Source organism: Magallana gigas, chromosome 2 (assembly GCF_963853765.1).
Source record: "Magallana gigas chromosome 2, xbMagGiga1.1, whole genome shotgun sequence".
NCBI lineage: Eukaryota > Metazoa > Mollusca > Bivalvia > Ostreida > Ostreidae > Magallana > Magallana gigas.
The window spans coordinates 38,990,178-39,010,098 of record NC_088854.1 but is presented as its reverse complement, the minus strand read 5'-3'; the positions used below and the strand labels follow the sequence as shown (position 1 = coordinate 39,010,098).

Here is a 19,921-nt window from a genome sequence, read left to right as displayed (position 1 = left end):
TCAACGGAATTAATTAATGCAGAAATCACGAATCAATAAACAATTCTTAAAATGATAAAAATCAATAACTTTACGGGTCAGGAGGGTCCAGACCCCCTCCCTGCAAAATTTAAATTTCTTTATATTACATTATACAAATTACAAAATACATGCCTAGAACCCCCACCCCCCGACAAACTAAAATAACCGCCCCCTCCCCCCCAAAAAAAAAAAAAACAATTCTGGATCCGCGCAAGTATTTGATGACCTTTTAATGCTCAATAAGGCATATTTCATTATATTTAAATACCACGCGACATATCGAAATTTAATGATAATCGTTTTGTCATGTGACGAAATTGTCTGAGCCGAATTATCTGAGACTCGAATCGTCCAAGTGCCTAGTGTGTAAAAGAACGAGGTGATCCGAACGTCAGTTATTTTTTTGACGTGGGTAGATTCAAGTTGGTTGTCAGTGAAAGTGTCAGACATGACTGGTTAAATCTGGACGATGAGTGAAGATTCCAATTACGGAACGCTGCCACATGGTATCTTTTTAATTATAATTTATAAATTCATTACTGGCACGCCAGTACAGATTTATAGATCATTACTCGATTTGTTAAAATGTTCATCTTGTCATCTTGCAGTGTTTACAACTTTACATATAGGTACGGTTTGTTTACCACCTTCACATTAAAACTCTCTCAATATGATGACTGTTATGTCGGAAAGCGAAGATGATCTCAACGCCGAGGAAGGTACACACTACATTGACACTCTTGACATGTCCCGTACATCCGTCTATTTCATACCTGTCATAAACTGATAAACCTCGCACGCTTATTTGAATCCATTGGTCTGCTACGTAATCTATGTGCTTTAGTCTTTTAATTTTTTTTCATTTCATATGAGATTTTATTTGGTTCACAGCGAATTACAGAGCACTGGTAGAGTTCTCAACAGCTAGCTTTAAACAATTTGGCCAGCCAGCTAGGTGTCACATTTATAAGGTTTAAATCTAGACCATGTGATTATTCGAGTATGACATCAAGAAAGTGAGTCCTATATCTAGAAAATATGTACACTTTTTGAGATTTTTTGGTCAGGAATGTATTTTCTATATATTTTATCCAACAGTAACACTTTAGTTTGAACCAATTTTAAACAGTCTAATGGCACAAAAATACTTTTTGTGTTGAATATTTTACATGAATTGACTGATTAAAATGTACAGTGTAAAATCATCCTTTTTAATCTTTCACTTGTATAAGTTTCCCTTTTGTTTCTTCAGAAATGCCTTTTGAATAATATTTATGAAATGATTTTCAAGTTATATGCTGAGCAGAACCGATACTCTAGAATCCAGTGCTGATCAGGTGAACATTCTTATTGAAAGTCTATGAACAGAATAAATAACAATAGGAGATAGTGTTTAGGGCTTTCTTTGTGCAATATGAATGGGTGAATAAAAAATAACAATCTACGCTTGAGTAACCACAAAACCTAGATTCAGACCTGATGTGATACCTTGCTGACCAAATTGATACCCTATATTGAGCAATTCAGCAAGCTATTGAAAACTCTACCATATTCTGTGATTTGCTGTAGCATAAATATGCTAGTATGGTTTGCAGGCAGCAGTTGTAATGTTCCAAATGACACTGTGTGGAGAAACATCAGTATGTCGTAACAGCAAAATAATTGTCATAATATCAAAATTACTATGTCATACAAATAACACTAAGCAATTACTGTAAAATTAATTTTATTTCATATCAGTTGCATTACTTGTGCCACTCAAACAAATGATTGAATAAAAAGAAATAGAATACCATATCATGTAAAGAAGTGGATATTAAACATTGTGATACATTTGTTTTAAACATATGGCGATATGCACTGCAGTACAATTAAGTGCTTTCCTATATAGAGCTATGTATTCAACCATGCAACAACCCTTAACACGTACAGCTGCTTTAAAAAAAAATGATCAACAGATTGTCTTTTGAATGATAACACAGAAGAATCTGCAATGAATATATATCCACATCTTAAATACAATATGAATTAATACACTCATCTTTTACAATATTAATAAAATGATGTCTTCCTATTCCTACTGTCCAATAACTTTATGCCTGATACATCTCTGAATCTTTTGAAAGAAGCTGGAGATCAGATTTTCAAAAGATAATTCTAATCTGCAGAGATAAATTACAAATACATAATTCTCATACCGGTAATTATGTATCTTTTATTTCAAAATGCTTCTATTTTTTAAACATTATTGTAAATAGATTAACCACTTTAAGATTTGTATCCTTTTCAACCTTTATAAATTGTTATTTATTTGCATTCTACAAAGTTCTTTCAAATATCAGAATGATCTGTTAACATCAATTGATTGATGTTTTGTTGAACACATATAAATGGATTAGGGACTTCAGTCTTGTTGAAAAAGTTGAAATTATGTTTTAATTGAGTGAAGGTATACTAAGACTTGGTTGAAATAATCTTGAGGTACCTATATAAGGCCTGGATCTTTGCATATCAATACACATATTGTATGAGGGCAACAAAAATCATTTTATTCATCTATGATATAATGTTAACAGATGTTTGTTAATAATACCCCATTAATTTTTTTTCATTACATATGAAATACGTACAGAATACAAGTTTAATATACAATAACATCTGTTTTTATTTGTGGGTTACCTAATTATGCTCCAGTCTCCGGTTATAACAGCTTGGAGTAATGTACTGATATTTCCTAAACAAAATATGTTGTACCTAAGTAGCTTACTGTAAATTATTTAAAATGCTCTTATTGCTGAATTTTATGTATTTTGTAAGGTAGAAGGTGGAAGCTGAAATTTAGCTATAAAGAGGATATGACACAATTTTGAAACAATCTGAGAAGGTGTAGCATTATTTAGATGCATGATTCATTATATATTTTGTTGCCAGAGCATATGCCATATTGTTTCAGGATGTGTTTTTTTTTTCAGTTTATACATTCACCATGATTTAATTGAATCTCTAGCAGTACATGTACTAGTGCTTTGTAGGATTGTACATAATTATGTAACATGAACTCTGTCAAATTGAATTATTAAAAAAAAAAAAATGAATAATGATGATGGTATTATGATAGACATGTACATGTAATTTCTTTTTCCCAAAATACAATATGTCTATGGGTAATAAATGGAAAATGATATTCAGTACATATTTTATCACAGTGTTTTAAGGATTTTAAGTGTGTTTTATTATTTAAATGGAGAATTGAATCAAGGTTTCAAATTTTAAAGCGAATGAACTACCAGGTAAATGTACAGATCTATATTGCCTGCAGAATGCATGAATTCATATCCTAAGGTAAAGTACTTAGATTTAAAATGCAAGTTATTTGAAATAAGATGTATTTTTTAGATTCCTCATTGATCCAAGGAGCAAATTCAAGAGAGGGCAACAATGACAAAATAAGTGGAAAGGCATGGGGGCGTGTCAAGGTAATGGGAAAGCAGTATATATCTCGTTATACAAAATAGATAAACAACTTTAAATCTCTTCCTTCAGGGGCCACCAGCCCACCAAACAATCAATGATGTGAAACGATCTAACGATGTCTAGATATCATACACATCCTGCTGAATGATGTTTATTTTTGTACTCTCTCTCTCTCTCTCTTTCTTTCTCTCACAGAAGCTTCTCTCAATCATCTCATACTTTTCATATCACCTAATTCAATTTAATTCTATTCATAAATATTCTATATCTTAATCAATAAAGAACTTTTTTGGTATAGAGACCTTTTTGGTATCAAGACTCCTTATCAAGATAATAAAATTCAAATATTTTTTGTAGAATATTGTAACCCGCTCCCAGAAATATCCAAAGAGTGTGTTCTTTATCTTAGGCACTGAATTTTGTGAGAGGTTCTCTTACTATGGAATGAGAGGTAAGTCTGAGCTACAATAGAAAAATACAATTACGGCAGTATTATTCATACACCATACTCTTGCAATCACCAACAGTTATATTAATCTTGCAGGTGTGAAGAATTTGCTTATAAAAGTAACCTTTTTGTAAATTTTTATTAGCAACAGTTTAATTTTTTTGATGATATTTCTGTACATTGTAACATATTGTAGAAAGAAATGTTGTTTAGTCTCACATGTATCTTGTTTGAAACACCTGTTACCATTTCACATTTGTATTAACCAGTATACATGTAGGTTTTTATTTTCAACATATTTTGCACTATTATAATGACTTTTTTGTCTAACATGTGTCACAATACTTGGCATTTCTAGAGAATGAAAATTCTACAAACTGTAGCAACTAAATCTGGCTATCAGAATCAAAGTACTGAAAAGACTGAAATACTTGAAACATATATATGACTATTTACATTTTCCAGTGTCTTTGTCTGTGACACTGCAAATTGATTTTGTAATGTATAGTCTAACACATTTCATCAATGACTATTTTGATATTTAATGGTACAAAATGCTGAAAATTATATAAATATAAGATATAGGGAATCATTATATGAATATTATAAAGTGATCAAATATGGTCGGGCTTAATCAAATCTATCATAAGCCCTTCAAACTTTATTGGATTTGATCACACTTGACTGTATTTGATAACTTCATAATGCTAAAAGAATGATTCATTATACCTATTTAAAATGTAGTACTTGATTTTGGATGCTGTAGGAATTCAAGAATTAACAACTGAAAAAATCATGACTATTTTAAAACATTTTTCTGCATAAAAATTGACATTTATGGTTAAAGCATACTATACTTGCATGGAAACCCATATTATAGTTATAATCATACCAAAATTATTGATAGCCATAGAATTCCAGAGTCTTGACCCTTTCTCTAGAATAATGTTTCTTATGATACCATATATTTACTGGGCTTGACATGATAGCTTCTTTGAGTGATGAGGTTTGAATATTTGTTGTGCATTCCTTACGCAGCTGTCTTGATTCTGTACCTGACTAACTGGCTGGGTTTTAGTGAAGATGTGGGGACCGCCATCTTCCACTCTTTTGTCATGCTGTGTTACTTCAGTCCCATCATTGGAGCAATCCTAGCAGACGGATACATTGGAAGATACAAGTAAATTTCTAACTTTCATTGAGTTGTCAGTGTTTAGAATGCGAATCATAAAACCCTGTGTTGAAGTACTTTAATTAGCAATTCCTTGGAAAAATTGAAATTTCTTTGATAAATGTTGCCATATATCTAGGATTTTTTTGGTGTCACACAGCTTGTGAAAATGGGAAAAATATGAAACTTTTTTATTTTATTGCATAAGCCGTTTTTATATCCTCCGCTCTGAAGGAGGTATGGGCACACAGATATCATGTTTGCAATATAAAAAGTTTCTCAGGCAAACGATACTGGATATAATTTTTGCATTATGAATATATTGCAGTGTGAAAGTGATTGCAAAAAAGCAAATACTATCAGATGTAACTAAGGTGTCTTATTTCAGAACAATATTTATTTGACAAAAATCATAGATTATTTTTTGTTTTTCTTTTATACAGGACTATACTATATGTCTCGCTGTTGTATGCAGTTGGGAATTTGGTTATGGCCATCACTGCAGTACCCCCTCCTGAATGGTTTGTAGACTTAAGTTTATCATGCCATGCACTTTTTATAAATAATTTAGGGATGGCAATCTATAACTGGTTGACAAATTACTCGGTCACAACAATATATAAATGTCTGGGGCATATCTTCTCTCCCTTTGGTCCAATCTGCCTCGTACTTCACTCACAGAGTGTCTATGTCTCTATGATCAAAGGGTGTGTAGTGACTGAATAAAGTTTGTAGGTCAAGGGTCAAGGTAAAATCAGACCATGCACAAATCCTTTTATCAGAGCATATATACTCTCCACTTAGCCCTATTTGGCTAATACTTTACATAAACAGCTTTAAAGTAAAGGGTGTGTAGTGACCTTGAACAAATTTTCAACGTCAAATGTGAAGGTCGTAGAAGAATTGATTGAAAAATCCTTGTCTGGAGCATTTGTTTTCTTCCTTTGCTCTAATCTGGCTCATACTCCACCCACATAGTGCCTTTGATCAAAGGATTTGCAGTGACCTTAAAATGATGTTTGTAGATCAAGTGTCAAGGTCATCATGGATCACACAAAAATCCTTTTCTAAGAGCATATATATCCTCTCTATTTAGCCTTATTTGGCTAATACTTTTCTTAAACAGAGCTTTTTTGGTGAATGGCATGCAGTGACCTTGAACCAAGTCAATGTGAAGGTCATAGTGGATCACTTTATAATCAGCTTTAGACTGTAGATTATTTTCCATTTGCATAATCTTGCTCAGATTGAACAAAAATGCTTTTATGTAAGGGGTTATGAGATTGAATTAGAAGTTATTTGCCAGGTGGAAAATTTCTAAGTTATAGGTCAAGGTCAAAGAAAAATTTTCTGAAATTCTTTTCATCCTATTGTCCATTTTTTAAGCAGGGCCCTTTGAGATGGTGACCATCTCAATGTTGTCTAGTTAAATGTTGCCTTGAGCTTAAATGAACTATTGACAAATTTGACTTACATGCAATTCTATCTTTTTTTAAAGATCTCATTTTCCTTCAGGTATGGACCTGCTTTAGGGTTGATCCTGATTGGACTGGGTACAGGAGGAATTAAACCCAATGTGTCCTCCTTTGGTGCTGATCAGTTCAGAGCTGACCAGGTGAGCTGTGTGTTTCGGTTTTTTTTCTGTCTTTCAGAAAGTAGGGTTTGAGAGGGATAAGTGTTTTTTAATAGAACCATTTTAACAGGACCTTGGACTTTTAGTAGGGCGTAGTTATCTATTTGTATCATCAAAATAAGTTAAAAATGACGTGGTTTCAAGCGAAATTTGCATCAATTGCGTAGTCTTAGCTCAAAAGCCAGGCAAATCTTGTTGATTTCAGAGCTGTGGCTAGCAATGAAATAGACAGACCTTCGTCACATTGCTGTTTGACACAACTACCCAAAGTCCAAGCTCTTGTTAAAATGGTTCTTAATGTTAAATGTTTACGAGTACAAGTATTTCATTCAGTAAAAATAAACAAAAGCCCCAGGTGGATTCGAACTCATGACCTGCGGTTCACAAGCCTGATACTTTAACCACTGAGCTATGACAATATACATATGAATTGATTGATACAAACAGTTTAACAAAACATTTAAATCGCCATCTTGTGACATAGTGTCTTAAAAAGTATAAGTCTTGGTGTAGTGAAGTACCTTAATCAAGCAATTTTCTGTTCTATGAATAAATTGAAATTCTAAACACAATTTTATCAGTACTCTTGCACTAAATAAAAGAGTTAGCGTGCTCTATACTTTGTATTTGTTGCAGGAGAAAGAAAGGTACACCTTTTTCTCTGCCTTCTACTTCGCAATCAACCTTGGAAGCATGCTGTCCATTATTTTGACTCCAATATTGAGAGGTTTGTGCAGGAAAAAGGATATCAAATTTAAATAATCCTTTGGACTGTATATCACATTGGTTGTCAATCTGGTGGTAGCACCTCTTTCTCTGAAATACTGTAGAAGCAGAAATATTCGTTGAGGATTTAATTTCATTATTTTCGTTGGCAGTATAAATCAACGAAATTAAGTCCATGACAAATTTTTAATCAAAGTACATGTATTAATAAATACAAAGAGATTACGATATGATGAAATTAAATGCCAAAGGAATATTATTTGGTTCAAAAACAACAAAATTTTGACCCAACGAAAATATATTCTTCAACAGTATAGCAGTTATTAGAAAATATGCATATATTTATTAAATATATTTGAAGAAGTTTAAGTGTATATATAAACACTGAAGAAAAAGCGTACATCTGAACATTTTTTATTGAATAAAATATCCAGGTTTTTTTTCTTTTCATAATATTTCTTCAGGAAAAAAATATCTTTATTTCAGCTGATGTTAAGTGCTATGGCAATGAGTGTTATCCCTTGGCCTTTGGGATACCTGCTGCTTTAATGGTCATTGCCACAAGTAAGTGTTTTCTCTCTTCATCCTATGATACACAAAATAAATTTTTAATTAAAGTAATATAGGTTCATGTAAGTATTTCAAAACTTTTTAGAAATATGTGTCTAAATGTAGTGCACTGTCAATTATTAGAGATTTTGTTTTCAAAAGTTTTGTTCTCTTTCTTTTCTCTTAGTTATATTTGTTGCTGGAGGTAGTTTATACAAGAAAATGCCACCATCAGGGAATCTCATAGGAAGAGTTTTTAAATGCATCTGGGTAAACAACATCCTCTTGCTCTTGGTCCTAGCTATTGTTTTACACCTACCCATTCTTCATTGGTCATGCATGAATAAAGTCAGTGGTTTGCATGACTGCATGGGCAATTATCTGCAGATAATTGCGCTTGCATAAAACCAATATTGTATCATAAAGTCTTTTGCTATGCTAGTAACTTTTGATAATTAAGATAAAAGTATCCTGACCATAAAAGCAATTCCAATGCCTTAGGATCTTAAATACCTGTTAGAATTTTGAAATATACAAGTTTCACTGAAAGGAGCACTATAAGTTTCTCATTTTTTATTGCACTGCTTAATGTTTATATGTGGTTTATTCTGCTAGCATGTGTATAAAAATATTCTATTTGTCTCTAACAGTCTGGATTTTGTGGGAAGCTTAAAAATTGCCATAGTTCAGACACAAAAGAACACTGGCTCTATTACGCAGACAGCAGTAAGTTTGAGGTGAGTTAACATCAATTCAAAGCAGGAAAAAATACCCTGTCTCCAAAGGGATCTATTTTACATTAAGACAGTAACAATATTTATACATTTCATGTAAAATTCTCATATACATGTATTTTTATATGCTCAGAATGATAATTTTCATTCATAAAAAATTAAACTAAATTCCACAAAAAATGTTATGCTCTCAAAGTTAATACATTAATTTACTCTAAATTTTTTGATACTCTGTACCATAATGTGTCATTAATGACATTGAGATATAACTTAGATGTTTTCATCATGCAATTACAGCCAGAGTTTATCAAAGAGGTGCAGATTTTACTGAAGGTGCTATTTATGTTTGTTCCTACCCCAATTTTCTGGACCCTGTCTGATCAACAAGGATCAAGATGGACGCTTCAGGCTGAAAAATTAAATGGAGATTTGGTACAGAATTATTTTTTGAAAAGTTTAAACAGGCTATTAGAACCAGAATTGCCATTAAATTACTGAATTTGGCTGTATTTTCCATAAATTTTTTGAGGATGGGTATCTCTCACCCATGATAAAGTTTATAAATTATATGCACATGTGAATCTGTTATTATTAAAATTACATCCCCACATATCTCTTATTAATATTTATATACACTAAACCGGTTCCCCTGAATTTAAAAAGATTCCACAGTATAGAGTGTTTATTGGTTCCTGTAATAGATTGGAATTCCATATGCAGCATGTATATTGTAATCTAGATTCATGATTTTTTTCTGCAGTTTACCAGGATAAAAGAAATATCTTCATTTGATACTGTATTAACTTGGGTAAATTTAAACTGCAACTTCACTTTTATTTTACAGGGGGCATTGGGGACTGTGAAACCAGACCAAATGTCTGCAATAAACCCACTCATGATTTTAGTTCTCATTCCTATATTTGAAAAATTTATTTATCCATGGTGTGAAAGGTGTAAATTTCTGCACAGGTATTCATCATTTAATTTCTGCTTACAAATTTGATAAATTTTATTTGTGAGGACAGCTTTGTGTTATAAATATATCTTTAAAAGAAATAATTGTGTTTTATTTTTTTCAAAGGCCACTTCAGAGAATGTCAGCCGGCATGATCTTAACTGTGATATCATTCATTATGGCAGGTGTTTTGCAAATGAAAATTGAGGTACTTGTTTGAAGCTAATCAGTGAGAGAGAGAGAGAGAGAGAGAGAGAGAGAGAGAGAGAGAGAGAGAGAGAGAGAGAGAAATAGAAGTTTTTTAAACTGATTTCATTGCATCAGATTGAAACTTTTTAAAAAAAATGGAAATGGAGAGAGAGGAAGAGAGAGAGAGAGAGAGAGAGAAATGGAAATTTTTTAAATAGTGATTTAATTGCATCAGATTGTAGCTTTTTGAAAATTATAAGTTAAAAGGTCATTGAGAAAACTTAAATTCAACCAGATAGGTCAACATCAAAAGTCTTTTCATGACAAATTTGAAAATAAATCTTTATACAAAAGAATCTTTTGATTTACTTATAAGGTTTTAAATTGTTTGGATTTTCTTCTCCCCGTTTAGCAGTGTGACTGTTCTTCATTTGTTCCTTTACAGGACAGTTTAGAACCTCCTTTAAAGGAAATGGAATCTGGAATATCATTTTACAACACACTACATTGTGAAATTACTATAAAGACAGGAGATGGCCTCAACTTTAAAATAGCTCCTTATCAGGTGGGTTGATTTTTGTCAAAATTAAAAAAATACCTTGTGCTTTTTGTTTTTATTTTAAATAATTCTACAACAGTGTTTTGCCCAGCTGAGTTGAAATAGTTGTGATTTGTGTTAAACTTATGCTTTTAAGCCATGGAATATGAACAAAAAGAAATGATTTTGCAATGTTTTTGCATAATGATAACCTTGTTTATCATAGGTATTATAGGACTACTTGTTTGGTACCACAAGGTCATCATTATCATTTTCCTTTTTTTTTTTTTTCAGAAAAGCATTTACACAGTGATAACTGCTCAGGAAAATTATGTTTTAAATGTGACATCTTGTTTTCCACCGCTCTCAAAAAAGGTGACACTTAAACCTCTTGAGGTCAACCGGATGTTTGTTTGGTCCAAGGATGGGAAAGACGTGATGCTCATTAAGGTATGTCAAAACCCTTATATTGCATAAACACATATATATATAATTATCGTAGTAAATTATGGTATGTAAAATGCTCATGTCGTTTTTAGCTCACCTGAGCTGAAAGCTCAAGTGAGCTATTCTGATCACATTTTGTCTGTCGTCCGTCTGTCTGTCCGTCCGTCCATCTGTCCATCTGTCTGTAAACTTTTCACATTTTCAACATCTTCTCAAGAACCACTGGGCCAATTTCAACCAAACTTGGCACAAAGCATCCTTAGCCTAAGGGGATTTAAAGTTGTGAAAATTAAGGATCACGCCCTTTTGCAAAGGGAGATAATTAGGAATTTATGAAAATTTCCGAGAAATTTTCAAAAATCTTCTTCTCATGAACCATAAGACCAGGAAAGCTGAAACTTGTGTGAAAGCATCCTCAGGTAGTGTAGATTCTAATTTGTGAAATTCATGACCCCCGGGGGTAGGGTGGGGCCACAAGGGGGGGGGTCAAAGTTTTACATAGGAATATACAGAGTAAATCTTTAAAAATCTTCTTCTCATGAACCATAAGACCAGGAAAGCTGAAACTTGTGTGGAAGCATCCTCAGGTAGTGTAGATTCTAATTTGTGAAATTCATGACCCCCGGGGGTAGGGTGGGGCCACAATTGGGGGTCGAAATTTAACATAGGAATATATAGAGTAAATCTTTAAAAATCTTCTTCTCATGAACCATAAAACCAGGAAAGCTGAAACTTGTGTGAAAGCATTCTCAGGTAGTGTAGATTCTAATTTGTGAAATTCATGACCCCCGGGGGTAGGGTGGGGCCACAATGGAAGGTCGAAGTTTTACATAGGAATATACAGAGTAAATCTTTAAAAATCTTCTTCTCATGAACCATAAGACCAGGAAAGCTGAAACTTGTGTGGAAGCATCCTCGGGTAGTGTAGATTCATTGTTGTGAAAATCATGACCCCTGGGGGTAGGGTGGGGCCACAATTGGGGGTCGAAATTTAACATAGGAATATATAGAGTAAATCTTTAAAAATCTCCTTCTCATGAACCATAAGACCAGGAAAGCTGAAACTTGTGTGGAAGCATCCTCAGGTAGTGTAGATTCATAGTTGTGAAAATCATAACCCCCGAGGGTAGGCTGGGGCCTTATTGGTTGGTTGAAGTTATACATAGGAATATATAGAGTAAATCTTTAAAAATCTTTTTCTCAGAAACTAATTAGCCAGAAAAGCTGAAACTTGACTGGAAGCATCCTCAGGTAGTGTAGATTCAAAGTTGTGAAAATCATGACCTCCGGGGGTAGGGTGGGGCCACAGTGGGGGGTCGAAGTTTTACATAGGAATATATAGAGTAAATCTTTAAAAATCTTCTTCTCAGAAACTAATCAGCCAGGAAAGCTGAAACTTGTGTGAAAGCATCCTCAGGTAGTGTAGATACAAAGTTGTGAAAATCATGATCCCCGGGGGTAGGGTGGGGCCACAATGGGTGGTCGAAGTTTTACATATGAATATATAGAGTAAATCTTTAAAAATCTTCTTCTCAGAAACTAATCAGCCAGGAAAGCTGAAACTTGTGTGGAAGCATCCTCAGGTAGTGTAGATTCATAGTTGTGAAAATCATGATCCCCGGGAGTAGGGTGGGGCCACAATGGGGTGTCGAAGTTTAACATAGGAATATATAAAGTAAATCTTTAAAAATTTTCTTCTCAGAAACTAATCAGCCAGGTAAGCTGAAACTTGTGTGGAAGCATCATCAGGTAGTGTAGATTCATTGTTGTGAAAATCATGACCCCCGAGGGTAGGGTGGGGCCACAATGGAAGGTCGAAGTTTTACGTAGGAATATATAGAGTAAATCTTTAAAAATCTTCTTCTCAGAAACTAATCAGCCAGGTAAGCTGAAACTTGTGTGGAAGCGTCCTCAGGTAGTGTAAATTCATAGTTGTGAAAATCATGATCCCCGGAGGTAGGGTGGGGCCACAATGGGGGGTCAAAGTTTAACAAAGGAATATATACGGTAAATCTTTAAAAATCTTCTTCTCAGAAACTAATCAGCCAGATGATTCTTTATAATTGTTAAGACTTTGGCCCCAGGACAATTCTTTGGCCTCACAAGAAGGTTCAGAGTTTGATGTACGTTTATATCCCATATATAAACAATTGTTAAGGATCTTTTTGAGAACTGCAATACTCAACATATGATATGACTATAAAATCATCCTGTTAGAAAAGGGACTAATGATTATAAACATAAGAATATCCAGGGGAAAAATGGATTTTATTTATACAGGATCTACATGTATTATTGTACATTGTCCAGATAGTTTGTATTATGACTCCATTAATCTGATTTTATCATACCTATTGTTCCTCAGGTGAGCGATGTGGCCCATGGGCCTCTTGTTAATGTCTATGACCTTAAAGATGCACAAGATGTTTTATACCTTTAAAATTTATGTAATCTAGCTACCATACCTGAAACTTTCTACAGATAGTGCTCACACACTGATCAATATCTTATTAGATGTTTGAGATGTACATGTACACTGCAATGCTTAAGTATTATTTCTACCCAGAAACTTGGCCGTGAACCTCATTTTCAAATAAGACAATGTACTGGGTTTGTTTCTCACTGTGTACAGAAATATGTTTGAATCTTTTTAAGTCCACAGAGTTCAATAACCCCACATATATACATGTATGTATTTCCAGTCATTATTACCAGTATTTGGTTCTGTCCATTAAGTGAAAACTTTCAACGTGTCATACATGTAAGGTCAAGTGTATAGACCAATACATGTACTATGATAGTTGTCTTAATAAATTCTTTTCAGAGGCAAGATTTACGCTCCCATCCTTTAGAAGGAAAATCAAAATTAAGGTATGTTCAATGTAAAATAATTAAAATTTCTATGTGCCTATAAATATCTATTTACCTCTTAATATTCATGATGTGTTTCTTTGATTTCGTTTCATTTTTTATGAGGAGGCTTGCACGTACATATATATAGGGGAAGTGGGGGGGGGGGGGGGGGGTAGGGTCTTCCCCCCCCCTTTTTGGAAAATTCAGACATAGTAACTTGAAAATAGGTCTTGGATATACATAATTACATATCATAGTGTAAATCTTAGAATCTCTCTTTAATTCAGTATTTTCAATGGAGGAGCTCTGCAAAATACGCAGATAGTCGTTGTGTACAACAGCCATAAAGGAACCATTTCTAACCAGTCTGGCATTCTGTTTCCATCGTCAGAACAAAAGGGAGAACCATTTCATCCCATTTACCCAGGACAGTAAGTTTTTACGTGCATGTACCATATTTACCGGTAACAGATTTGTTTTGTAGGCCCATGGGTACTGATTTTTGCAAAAGTTAGTTTGCAGCAGCATTTCAAATGCAAAAAGTTGAATCTATAAAGAAAACGTGTGTTTATTAATTGATCTTTGGTTTCCTTCAATGGTCATTAGAACCATGTTTGGTTGTATGGAATTTATTATGTAAGAAATGTGCATCTATAAATGTATAAAATGATGTGTTAAATTCTTGTATGTTATTCAAAGAAATGAATTGCCCTGTATCTTAATTTGACTGGGGTTTTTTTTAGGTACAATCTATACTGGCAGGAGTCTCGTGACCAGAACTGGACCAAGCATAATAGTTCCTTCAATATAGGGCAAGGGGCTGTGTATAATCTAGTGATAGCTAGGAATGGAACAGGGGTAGGAAGCAAATTAATTAGGGAATATATGCCATAGGTCAATAGAACTTCATTGTCTTACACCTCAATATCTTAAAAACAATGGAATGAATGGATATTATAATTTAAGAAAGAACTATATATGATAAGAGTTAAATTTGGCCCCCATAATTAGCCATTTTTTAAGTGTTTCGGGTACAATAAAATGTTAACTAATTTTTTAGAAGAGTTGATATAAAATATATTTTTCATCTATTTATTTGATTTATTTGCATTCGCTGGCAGTATATGACGTCAGAAATGACACCATTTCTATAATTCAATCAAAATCGGCCAAAAATTGACATTTTTCTTATGTATTTACGAATGGGAAATATAGAGCGCATGCTTGAACAAGGAAAATTTTTTTGTCACTTATTAGTCTTGGCTAGATACATCTCTGATTAAAATATTTTATTTGTTCAAGAATGCGCTCTATGTTTTTGAAAGGAAAAACTGCTTGAAAACAAGCTGTTTTAAGCTAAAAATGCAAAAATGGCGGGAGAAGGTTGTCTTTACAATGTCATATTTCTAAATTGTGGGCACTTGAACCAAAATGAATATTATGTAAACACATCACATACATATCTGTATTAAGAAAACAAAGAATGATAGTAAAATGATGATGTTCATTTTAGGGGGCCATTTTACGCCCTTATCATATATAGTCCTTTAACCCATGTATATTTATTTTTATGCCTATTACATGTATTTGGAAGCCTGGGATATCTCAAAGTTTGTCAGTCCCATTTAATTTGAGATAATAAGATTTCACTGTAGTTGCCAATAATTGTATGTTTAATTCTCTTCATGAATACTTAGTATGTTTAAGTTAAACTTGAAAATTGTAAAAAAAAAATTGACTTTTTAAAAATAGAACAACCACACTTGTAATATAAAAGATGCAATTGGTTAAATCTTACCTTGCATAATGCACTTAATTCTGAAAAGCTTTCCAAACTGAATGATCACTTAAATAAATATTAAAAGAATAAATATCTTTATTAATACATTTAACAAGTTTATAAATTTTCTGCAATTTTATGCTTTTTTTTTTTGTAGACAGTGTTAAGTCTTTTGACCAGTGTGGAAGTGAATACAATCTCCATGGCCTGGTTGATACCTCAGTACTTTGTCGTCACTGTGGGGGAAGTTCTATTCTCCATCACAGGCCTGGCTTTTGCCTATTCACAGGTAGGCCAAGCATGTGTTGTATTGAAGAATATAGTTTATACAATGCAAAATTATTATTTTAAAGAAGACGGATCATCAACAATCAGTCCATACTGTAGTCTTACTTCATAAACTTACTTGGTCAGTTGGTACTTACTAGTACCGGTATTTGATAGACTTAATTACTTAGTAAACTTACTTGATTTAATTTACTAATCCTAGTGTGAAATTTTGGCTCATTGTAATTGTGCATATATTTTTTTAAATTTCACATCTAATACACAAGTAGCTCTAATTAATCAGATGATGAAAGAAAATAGCATTAAGGTCAAACGACACGTTCCTAGAAAAATGATGATATTTTTCAAATTTCCAACAGCCTGATTACCGTATATATATAGCAAATAAAATAATTAAATAAAAATTAAATTTCCTTTTTTAAAAGATTAAAATTTTAGCAATATATATATATGCCAAAAATTTTTATATGAGCAATTTAAGTATGCTTTCAATAAGATTGCATAGAAAATTGCACTCTCTGGTATCTTGCACAAATGCGTGATAAGGTACCCTAATTTTTGCCAGGAAGCTTGTTAAAGAAGTAGTAGATTGTTATTTGAGATTGAGGAACGTGCCATCTGACCTTAAAATGAACATAACCCTGCAGCCTTATCAAGTATATGCCAATATTGATACAGGCAGTAGTGGTATTAACCAACGCACTTTGACCTTTCTCCATTATCCTTCTTGATTCATTCAATTTTATGTCTGTCACATTTACCAGGCTCCAATCACAATGAAGTCGGTGGTACAGGCTGCGTGGTTGATGACAAGCGCGGTGGGAAGTTTGGTGGTGGTGATTGTGGCTCAGTCACATTTTTTTACATCTCAAGTAAGTGTTTTTGTGGGTGATAAATCTTTTGTTTTTGAATTATTAAAGTAGTTATAATTGACATTTCACAATATAGTAAATCATGCATATAGCAAAGTACTAGGGATCAATGGATCTTTAATTGTTATAATGTAATTCATTATACATGTACATGTACCTTACAAGCTTACAATATGTTTTAGGACTTTGGGTGGGGGGGGGGGGGGGGGTAAAAATGATTTTGTTTCTTATAAAAGCAGGAATTCATTATGATGTTCATAACCATGATTTACTGTACATGCATTGTTGACAACAACATTTCCCGGGTACAATAGATGCATTCATTCACTTCTGCTCTATTCTGCTCTAAAAACACTTAACAGCAAGGGTGGGATATTTTTTACAGGTTTTGGAGTTCATGTTTTTTGCGGTGTTGCTCACAGTGGCTACCATCATGTTTATGGCCATGTCTTGCTGTTATACGTACTATTACACCAGCGGTCATGGGAATGGCTTTGACGATATAGAAGAACTAATCATTGAGGAAAAGAACGAAGACATTCCACTGAAACATTCAAATCATCCCAAGCACAAGTGATCTCATCATGAAGCAAATACTGGGATAAAGCCATTTGTCAAAGGTTTTGGAAAAATGGAATTTCTGATGTATATGATCTGATGCTAGACGAATTTCAGTCATAATAATTTGTTTATCCACATAAATGTCTCGATCATTGCAATTGTAGGAATACAACTTGCTTTTTTAGTGTTCATGTCTACTCCAGAGCTTCTTTTTAACTTCAATTCATAAATTTGTCATTTTATAGGGCAAAAATCTGAATACTGGGGTATGCTATCAGTCTTGACACCATTTATCTTTATTCGTGTCTGAATGCTCATAATGATTTTTAGTACATAAAGTATAGTAATAATACAGTCACATGGGGTTTTTTTCTCTCAAATTGTTTGTTATACATTTGGAGTGACTGCAACATTTTTATTGTGTAAGAGACAAAATTATTCATTTCATTGTTATTCAAGTGCCATGTAATCCTCAGCTTCATTGTTAAAAGAAATCCCACTGATTGAAATTCTCTTTTGTTTTTATTTTTTTATATACATTGGATATATACACATGATGTCAACATTTTGAATTTTAATTCCAAAATTGTGAAGTTTTTCCATATACCAGTAATTCAAAATGTAGTTTTATTTTGTTAACCGCCAGTAAAATTATAGCTACTAAAAATCTTTTTTCAAGTTACAATGGTTTAATTAAATGCTGTTAAGGCAAATGTCATAGCAGTAGGCCTAGAATTAAAGGAACTAACCATGATAAAAATGAAAAGTTCCATATACATGTACAGTTGGACTTCGATATCTCGAACATTGTTATCTCAAATACAATGGGTATGTCAAAGTAATTTGTATGTCCCAAAGACTTATTTTTTTAAACTATTTTGCCCGCAAATACTCGGATATCTCGAAGTTTTTAACAGTCCCAGCTAGTTCGAGATAACGATGTTTGACTGTAATTCATGGTTCCTATATTGAAGTATATGTTACACTTGCTTTCTAAGAAAAATTCTGTTTTGGCATGCATTCATTAATTAATGAAAATAGATTGTTGACATGATTTTCATAAGCACAAAAGTACTTTTGTTCGAATTGACTATTAACAACTTGGTTCATTAATGTGTTATATTGCATAATGTGCAATAATGTGACGGTATATTTGATGTTATATTATTTGTTACTGAATTCCTCAAAATGTTATGGATTAATTAAAACAAATTGCATAAATTACTTTTGAAATGTCTTCAATGGTGGATATGTACAGGTTCGTATCTTTGAACAGCCCTACGAATAGTGAATGCTTGTTGAGCTAGTTCTATTCTGACTCCATGTAGTTTTGAACATCATTTTAGATTTTATTACAACCAAGTAGTGTAGATGTGTTGGCCCGATTCATGATCGTATTTCTGTTAAAATGGCCATGACTCATAGTTAGGACAATTGCTGTTTTTTAGCTCACCTGATCTGAAAGCTCAAGTGATCTTTTCTAACCAAAATTTGTCCATTGTCTGTCGTCATTGTTGTTGGCGTTGTCGTTGTTGTAAACTGTTCACATTTTCATCTTCTTCTCTAGAACCACCAAGAAAATTTCAAATAAACTTGGCACAAAGTATCACAAAGGGTGAAGGGGATTCAAGTTTGTTCAAATGAAGGGCCACACCCTATTTAAAGGGGAGATAATTTAGAATTATTGAAAATTTGTTGGTTATTTTCAAAAGTCTTCTTCTCAAAATTAATCGGCCAGAAAAGCTGTAATTTGTATGGAAGCATCCTCAGGTGTGTAGATTCAATTTTTTTCAAATCATGGTCCCCAAGGTTTGGTGGGGCCACAATGGAGCTATGAATTTTTAAATAAGAATGTTTAGAGAAAATCTTTAAAAAACTATTTGACCAGAAAAGCTTACACCTGTGTGGAGGCTTCATCAGGTAGTGTAGATTCAAGTTTGTTCAAATCATGGTCCCCAGGGGTAGAGTGAGGCCACAATGGCGGGGTGAATTTTTACATGGGCATATATATAGAGAGATAAATTCTTTAAAAATCTTTAAAAACTATTAGGCCAGAAAAGCTCAAATTTGAATGGAAGCACCCTTAGATAGCTTAGATTCAAGTTTGATAAAATCATGGTCCCCGAGGGTAGGGCGGGGCCAAAATGGGTGATAAATTTTAGCATAAAAATATATAGAGAAAATCTTTAAAAATATTCTGGGAAAGTTTCAGTCCAAGAAACAGTAACTTGTGTGAAAGCACGGATTGTGCAGATTAAAGTTTGATCAAACCATGATTCCCTAGAAAAAAGTAGGGGGGGGGGGGGTTGTATAGGAATAGAGAAAAATTTTCTTACAGGTACAACAACAAAGGGGGCTAGATCGCGGAGGTTTCTAGTGTTGTCAGGCATATGAATGAATTACAATTGATTGTCGTTAGAAATAGAGGGACAAATCTTGGTGGATGTAAATGTAGGATTGCTGGTCTGTTCAAAGTTACAGTTCAAAGGTCAATGTTATCTCCAGAATACAAAACCTTTTGAGTGGGGTTAAAATTTCTTAAACAAACACAATTTTTAAACAAGTGATTTTTATTAATTAATATTTCATTGCTTCAACTGAGAGCATACAGGCTAGATGAAGATTAGCTATTAAAAAATAAATATCTGGTGTATCAGTTAAAAAGAAAATCATAGTAAATAT

General features: G+C 33.2%; 1 protein-coding gene across 3 annotated transcripts; it reads left to right on the top strand.

Moving 5' to 3' along the window:
- Positions 1 to 372: 372 nt before the first annotated feature.
- On the top strand, positions 373 to 18,310 carry LOC105325849 (solute carrier family 15 member 1). Of its 3 annotated transcripts, none has more exons than XM_066076492.1 (22): positions 374 to 527; positions 651 to 740; positions 3,418 to 3,497; positions 3,853 to 3,946; positions 4,982 to 5,123; positions 5,558 to 5,635; positions 6,630 to 6,729; positions 7,384 to 7,474; positions 7,960 to 8,037; positions 8,210 to 8,292; positions 8,673 to 8,759; positions 9,054 to 9,188; positions 9,601 to 9,725; positions 9,838 to 9,919; positions 10,346 to 10,465; positions 10,733 to 10,888; positions 13,710 to 13,756; positions 14,026 to 14,169; positions 14,482 to 14,596; positions 15,676 to 15,807; positions 16,571 to 16,678; positions 17,064 to 18,310. In XM_066076492.1, the coding sequence occupies exons 2-22, from the start codon at positions 692 to 694 to the stop codon at positions 17,253 to 17,255; spliced, it is 2,238 nt and encodes a 745-aa protein (XP_065932564.1). In that variant the 5' UTR covers positions 374 to 527; positions 651 to 691; the 3' UTR covers positions 17,256 to 18,310. The 3 variants fall into 3 exon arrangements, with proteins under 3 accessions (XP_065932565.1, XP_065932564.1, XP_065932563.1); XM_066076491.1 differs by having other exon boundaries at positions 378 to 527; positions 630 to 740; XM_066076493.1 differs by lacking the exon at positions 651 to 740 and having other exon boundaries at positions 373 to 527.
- Positions 18,311 to 19,921: the final 1,611 nt, after the last annotated feature.